The 7,959-nt window shown below is 39.7% G+C and overlaps 1 protein-coding gene across 2 annotated transcripts in view; it reads left to right on the top strand.

Annotated features, from left to right (window-relative positions):
* PLEKHG1 (pleckstrin homology and RhoGEF domain containing G1) overlaps window positions 1-6,216 on the top strand; it is a 176,306-nt gene extending 170,090 nt beyond the window's left edge. For both annotated transcript variants that reach the window (XM_028494329.2, XM_055087438.1), the window contains exon 16: window positions 2,823-6,216. In XM_028494329.2, coding sequence (XP_028350130.1) covers window positions 2,823-3,751 — 929 coding nt within the window. In that variant the 3' untranslated portion in view covers window positions 3,752-6,216. The remainder of the gene's footprint in view (window positions 1-2,822) is intronic.
* The last annotated feature ends 1,743 nt before the right edge of the window (window positions 6,217-7,959 follow it).

The following is a 7,959-nucleotide window of genomic DNA, read 5'->3' as shown; positions in this document are numbered from 1 at the left end:
GGAGGATCCCACATGCCGCGGAGCGGCTGGGCCCGTGAGCCATGGCCGCTGGGCCTGTGCGTCCGGAGCCTGTGCTCCGCAACGGGAGAGGCCACAACAGTGAGAGGCCCGCGTACCGGAAAAAAAAAAACAACACAAAAAAAAGAATGAGGGGGAATTTTGATCCAGCTGACTAATACTAAGCTTTTTAGGCTAGAAGTGTCATCTTGGGCTGGCTATTTCCTGTACATCTGACTAGGGGTATCTATTTAATAACAGCCATTGCTCTGGAAGCTTGTCTCATGTTCATGTTGTCCTCAAGGCAAGTTATAGACTCTCTTAGAAGGTCAACCTGAGACCAAAAAAACAAAAACTTAGATCAGCACAGTATATTGTCTACTTGTGAGCTACTTTCTATTCCAAATTTATAAATGGTCAACTTTTTATTATCCAAAGATAAACTGTGCCCATTATGAGTTGTCTATAATATACAATATATGTTTACATAGCATTTTACTAAAGGCTGTCTTCCTGCTTCCCCATTTCCTGCTATGCCCAAATTGTAGGCTGCCTTTCCACTTCAGTGGTATAGTCTTAGAGCACATTTATTCTTAACACTATGTTTAGAATAAATGGAGGCAGTCCAAAAATTATCTGGGTAATTAAGTAGTTCTTGAGCCCAATTTCTGCCTAGAGCTGTGCTTGGTTTTCTGTGGGGATTGTTCTCCAAGATTAAAAGCTCATGGACTAGATGGAATAATAAACCAGCTTAGATACAATAACTAGCAACACAAGATTGTGTGCATATGCATGCGTATACAACCAATAGCTAAGTATTATGGTGCATATAAGACTTCAGAGAAATCAGTTAGAAAAGGAGTCATAGAAGTGATAAAGCTTATAGAGCGCCTTGAGAGGTAAAGAGGATTTGATTAAGCAAAGGAAGAAGCAGAGAGTGTGATAAAGAAGAAAAAGGCATGAGAAATACTATGGATATTTTGGATAATACATGGTTTCAGATGATCTGGGCCACCATGTTCTAAAGTCAATAGCTATTTGTTCTTACAAGACTTTAGAGTTAAATTTTGATGCTGCAATAGTTTAACTGAATTTTTTTTAATTAGCTCTCACTGCTTTCTCTCAAATAGTCATTTTCTTGGAACTTTGTGGAAGTTCAAAGCCTTCCTGATTCAGCTGTGGGATCAGGCTCAGAGCCACAGTGTAGGTGAGAATGGCTTGGGAAGAACCGTCTTGACTTTGAGGTGGGACTGCTAGCCAAAGACAAGCCTAAAGGTCCAGCTAACATTGGTTGGGTTTCATAGTTAACGAAACGTTGTATATTTCAGGATGGCTAACAAGGGCACCTTGGTGTCTATGTAGACTTTCAGTCTCTTAAGGGGTTACCAAATCTTAATTGGTATTGAGAGTCTTTACTATGCTCTTTAAGGAGTAATAGCTCACGTTTTTGTTACTACAAATTCTAAACTAATAATCTCTGTCCTTCCAAGGAATTTGGACTTGAAAGTCTGAAGGATCTGAATGAATGTAGGATCTATAATGAGAAGATAAACACTATTTATTCTGATTCCGGGGACTAAGGGGCAAGGAATCTGAGGGGGTTGCAGTTAAAGGGCACACAGAACAACAGCACATTGTTTTCTGTCCTCATAGAAGGCAAACTTGAAAGAAACAGCAGAAACTCAACTAAATATTTAGTTTAAATTCAAGGAATAATTTACTAACAACAGGTTACCAAAAATATAAATAGCTTAAAGAGGAAAAAATTATAATGTCACTTGCTGGTCATCATATATAGAATAGATGCCCTCTATAGAGACTGCGTAGATGTGGTCTGAGTGATTTATAGGATTCATGGAATTCTTTGATTCTAGCGTGGTCATGTGGGTACCTGGATTGGGAGGTGGGGGGACACGGCTCTTGAAATTGACATCTCTGGGCTCTCTCTTTTTAATCATTCCTGACCCAAGAGAATTCTCTGTATCTATATCATGGTTCTGTTAATGTCTTTAGAGATGTCTGTACTCAGAAGTGAAGTAGAGAGGATAGTGGCCTCATAGCTTAATTTGAAGCGGCAATAGCTTTCGTGGAAATAGTGGTAAAACCCTGTTCTGCAACCAGTACTAGAGAGCATTAGATTATCGATTGTATGCACAGGATGGTTCATTCCTAATGTCTTGGAATCATAGACTTCAGTGCCCGGCTTCTCGGTGACAGGAAGGGATGTATGGATCAGTCAGTACATGTGGTTTTGAAGGGAGGACCTCCCATCGACATCCTGAGACAGTGGCAGTGGAGGGCTGCCTGGAAACAAGAAGTGCAGGAACAGCCGCTGGGAGCAGACTCTGCTGGGAGTAGTTGTCTAAGAACAATCAAGACTGGTGAGGCAGGGGTAGTCATTGCAGGGTGGATTGTGGTCATGCTTCTTTTAATGACTACTTGAGTTATTTTTCATTGACCAGGGTTTAAGTGCTGACTTTCTTATTTTTATGTTGCCTGTTTTTAGCACTGACACGCTATTCCATGCTTGTAAAGAACACTAGAAATTGTCATTACAAACAGGTAACGCTTGCAGACCTGCTGTTGAAATAAAATAATCCAGAATTAGATCAAATGAAGTTTTAGGTGGCTTTTTTATTAAACGGGATGATTTTATTAGTTTGTGTTGCTTAGTATTTGATGATTTTTTATCCTCAAACTTAACTTAAAAGTCCTGTCTACTGTATAAATTTTTTTAATATGTTGTTAGAACGTTCTTATTTTTTAAATCTTTGCATGTAGAAATGATTCTGTGTATGTTTATCATTTTAATATTTGCCTTCCAGGTGCCAGGATTGCTGAGTATTCCCAACTGTATGACCAGATCGTATTCAGAGAGGCCCCCTTTAAGACTCAAAAGGATGGCTGGGCCAGCCCTCAAGACTCCTCCAACCTCAGCTCTGCATCACCTTCCCACACCCAACACGGTAGCGAGGATTGGCTTTTGCATTCAACCTATAGTAATGGAGAGTTAGCAGATTTCTGTCCCCAGCCAGAGCAAGACTTGAAGTCAAAATATCCCACTTTAGAGATCAATACAAAAAGTACCCCAAGACAACTGTCCGCAGCTTGCTCCGTGCCTTCTCTCCAAATCTCTGAGCCTCTGCTGGGCTCCACGCAGAGACACAGCGTGGTGGTCAGCCAGCCCAACAAAGAGAACTCCTGTCAGGGCCATCTTTACAACTCTCTGGGACGGAAAGGAATCAGTGCTAAATCTCAGCCTTATAACAGGTCCCAGTCATCTTCCTCCATCCTGATAAACAAGTCCGCAGACTCCATCAACTACCCTAGTGAAATGGGAAAGAAACAGCCGCTATCTTTACACAGAAGTTCAAGGTGGGAGAGTCAGCAGGATTTGGTGCCAGGTATTGCTGACTCAGGTCAACAGGGCACTGAAAAACACTCAGAACTCACACTCCAGGACTCGCAGAAAGTTCTGGTAGTAAATAGAAATTTACCTTTAAGTGCCCAAATAGCTACCCAGAACTATTTTTCCAATTTCAAAGAGACTGAAGGAGATGAAGATGACTATGTGGAGATCAAGTCAGAAGAAGATGAGCCAATAAGCAGCAAACTTGGACCATATCTGACGTCGTACAATGATTCTGACAAACTGAATGACTATCTCTGGAAGGGGCCATCTCCCAATCAGCAAAATATTGTCCAATCTCTAAGGGAAAAATTCCAGTGTCTTAGTTCAAGCAGCTTTGCCTAAGGTTCTTAAGAGTAGCTGCCTGATTTAACTTCTTACTGTGCTCATGAATTAGAGATACTGAGAAATGTTTTGTATGTACCAGATTAGAACAGTTTTGTAATAACCAGAGATGTAAAGTATACTTTCTTTAACAGCACAACTTTTTGAAACAGCTGGCGATCCAGCCAGGATTGTACTGTAGCAAATGTTAGCATCTAACACTGTGTTTTCTGATGCTGATGGTCTTCATGTTTCATGTAAGTCAATCTTACTTGAAAATTTTAGGCTTTTTTTTTTTTTTTAACATGATGGCCATGGTATTTTTTCCCATATCCTGAGAATTAGTGCCCAGACTTTAAGAAATGCAATAATCATTTCCTATTATCCAGAAGGCACAGGTATACTAGGACTCAAAGGCAGCAAGGAGGACTTTTTGCATTTTTTAAAAAGAAAGGAAACTAAAGCTGTTTAAAGGATTATGCTTACCTCTGACATTTTTGTTAAATTTGTTCCAAGACCCCAGAATAACTTAAACAAGGAATCTCTAATTGGAGTATTGTCTAGGTGCCCATTTTAGGGTTTCTATACTGGCATTCCTGCATCTAGTTCATTATAAGGCAGAAAATATGTTAACTACTGGAAATTAGAATGTATCATGACCAATTTTCTGTAAGCAAAAATCCTTCCCTGTCTTCCTGAACAAGGCCTGGAGAATGTGCTGCTCATCATTTATTTTACATTTCATGGGGTTAAATGAATGATTCCCTTAATGGTTTAAAGCCAAGTGCAAGAAAATGCAAATTGACTTATTAGAAAAGAGGGGTTGACATCTGGGTACAACTTGATTATCTCATTATATGACAGTTGGGGATGGGGAGAAGATAGAACCCTTCACTACTTTTTGTGCCTGTTACTGATCAACATGAAGTAAACCATAAACTAAAATAAAACAAAGCGCTTTAAAGCTACTCTTCCCAGAGCAGTTTTTCAGATGCCCTTTCATGAATTTTATACTCAGCCAAATGACCTGGTCCCAGCCTTGAGAATTTTATTGACTGCAGTGAAATTTATTTTCTAATCCAGACATAATATGGGGGTCTTTTTTCATTGTTTGGGGGCATATAGAAGAGCAGAATCTTTGGTTACTAAATTCTGACTAATCACATCTTTTAAGTTGTAATTATGGTCTTTACATAGTGGTTCATTGTGATATTTTGTACTAATACAACTCTTTATGGAAGGAAACAAAAAAGCAAGACCTCGTGAGTAAAACACAAAATTAAAGAAGCTAAAGAGAAGAATGAAGGCAGATTTATTGCCACTTTATAAAAATATTTTATTGAAGACTCCAATCAATGTAACAAGTATATTTTCTCAAACAGTGGCTTTCACATTCTCACTTTAAGCCATTTTACATTCTGTGGCCGCTTCCCCACCCTCTCAGGTTTCATCTTAGAAGATATGTTAATCTGTGTAGGGAAAGGGGATCTGGGCTTTTCATTTAAAGATAAGCAATGATATTGATTTGAATCAGTGACATCTACCATAATTCTTTTTCTCTCTTTAAGTGCTATGGCTCTTTTTCTTAAAAACATAAAATGTGACCATCCTTATTTTATACACAGGTACCTAAGGCATTCGTTTTCCTTTTTAAGTAACAAAAAATAACCTAAGTTTCTTCTTTCTCCATACTGTACTTTCTTCTTGTAGCTTAGAAAACAAAGTCCATATTGACGAGCATTGTTTTGGAGCCATTCTTTCTTTCATTGCCCTTCTTTAAACATGATATGAGTTTTCAAGAATAAGCAGTATCAGAAAAGAGAAGCACTGTAACTGAGTACAGATTCTCAGACTTGCTAGAGGTATTTGTAAGGGCATTTACAAAACAAAGTTACCTGACTTTTCTTGTCCTGGGAATGCAGTTTCCCACTTCTCTGCTTTTTGGTTTGTAAGACCCAAATTCTGTATTATCCATATTACTGTGGTGTCTTACTCTCAGAAATTATTAATTCTCCACACCAGTGTCCTGTTGCATGACTTTGATGTCACTTATAGGAACACACCCTGCTGCACGGAGGCTGCTGTCATACTGTATAAAATGTCTGTATGGTTGTCTTTAGGTTCTAGGACAAATCTGCAGTTCTATACATCTGTCAGCCAGGATACAGATTTTGAGATCTGTGTGTATATATATAATCAAGTTCATATTTTCCCTCAAAGTTATTCAATGAGTGCTTTTGTTTAAAATAGTTTCTTCAGGAGGTGGGGTAGGGATGTATATAATTTGGGGAAAAGAGTTATATGTACTTAAATGGATGTCAAGTTCTTACTAGGTCTCTGTACTGAAGGTTCAATTTTTTTTAATAAGTTCACTTTTCACCTACTCTATTCTTTGTGCAAAAAAAAAAAAACCCCAGAAAAACAAACATGAAAAACCATGCATCTAGGAAAACATAGTTTAAATACTGTATATATGATAATGAAAGTTAGTAATGCTCATTATTTAATAAAGTTTGTAAAGTACAAAGTAAAATATAGTGTGAATTAATGTGTTAATTCTAGAAAGATCAAGATTTTTCTGAACTATACTCAGTTATAATACTTTGCCTTATGAGCTGTGCAGAAGATGGTTCAGGGTAGAATTCCCTGGCGGTCCAGTGGTTAGACCAGTGGACTCAGAGCTTCCACTGCAGGGGGCACAGGTTCAATCCCTGGTCAGAAAACTAAAATCCCACAAGCTGAGCAGCATGGCCAAAAAAAAAAAAAAAAGAAAATGGTTCAGGGTAGTGATGGTATACCATGTTTCAGTGGCCTGTGACTGACCATTTTCTATATCTTTTGATTACTTTTCAAATATTGAATTTAGCCTGGGATTATCATACCCTTCTCTGAAATTCCCTTTAGACCAAGTGCCTTTCCAGGTAACTGGTTTTGATGGTGTGAGAAGATCATAGAGTAGTCTGATGTGCAGCTGTGGGGTTAAAGTCAGGTGAGGTGGAGGGGAAGGGCCCAGAATGCTGAAGTATTTTTGGTGCCAAAAGACAAACTTGCCTACTTTACTCTGGTGGTGCAAGCCCATGGGCAAAGCCCACTTTGTGTATCTATGAAAAACAACAAAGCTTGATTTACCAGACAATAGCTTATTCACAATGCATCATACAATAGGAAGGGAAGAGAAGCAAGCAGTTCCACTTCATTAGTTCTAAAACCATGTTTATTCAGCTCAAACGTAAAAGAACAGGGCTTGGATAGTAAGTAAATCATCCGCTCTACGGGGCAAACACAAGCCCCCAAATATTCTATTGTTTGTGTGGCAAGGTATGGCTCTCCAAATAAGCATCACAAGACCATGGGTAAGCAGATTCCTTCTTGTATAGACTAGTTAAATCAGAGGCTGTAAACTGGTGGCTCAGAGTCTGAATCTGGTTTACACAGTTTTAAAAAGGTTTAACATGAAAATCCAGATTTCCACCTTAAAAAAAAAAAAAATTAGATCTAGCTTGTTTGGGGCTGGCTTCTGATGAGGTGACTCCGAGATCTGAGGATGGAATTTAAAGGTGAAAATCATCCTGTAATCCAATAGGGTAGCAGATCCCTGGAGAAAGAAATAGTCAAGAAAGCCATTTTGGGCCTAAGCCATTTTGGGAGCTCAGCCTGGCCAAAACGCTTTCCTTGAATAGGTCTCAGTACTTAATGATCTCAAGGGAACAAAAGAACAAACTGTTATTAGGGGAGAGAAGTAAAAACAGCAAAGCCCTTATCAGTTGTAAGGACTCCCAGTTCGCTTTCAATGGGAAAGATTAGCCTGAAGCGCTCAACTACCTGAAGCCCCGAACATAAGAGATGATGTTGTCGCGCTAGCTTCCTACCTGTTTGTCTTGCCAGTTTTCCCCATTTTCAGACTTGTACACCTCCATCCTCCCAAATCTTAGCCAGCATAATATTTCTAAACACAAGCAGAATCCAATCTTCTACAAAGTCCTCAAATCCGTCTCTGCCTTTATAGGAGCTGCTCCGTTTGCCTGCGTGACCCACTACCATCCAGGAGAAAACCTGCCTGGTCCTCAACACTCAGCTCAAAAATCACTATTAAGGGGGCTTCTCTGGTGGCGCAGTGGTTGAGAGTCCGCCTGCCGATGCAGGGGACGCGGGTTCGTGCCCCGGTCCGGGAAGATCCCACGTGCCGCGGAGCGGCTGGGCCCGTGAGCCATGGCCGCTGAGCCTGCGCG

The sequence above is a fragment of the Physeter macrocephalus genome, chromosome 10, assembly GCF_002837175.3.
Source record: "Physeter macrocephalus isolate SW-GA chromosome 10, ASM283717v5, whole genome shotgun sequence".
Taxonomy (NCBI): Eukaryota; Metazoa; Chordata; class Mammalia; order Artiodactyla; family Physeteridae; genus Physeter; species Physeter macrocephalus.
Note: the sequence above shows the minus strand (reverse complement) of the source record. Positions and strands in the feature narration are given on the sequence as shown.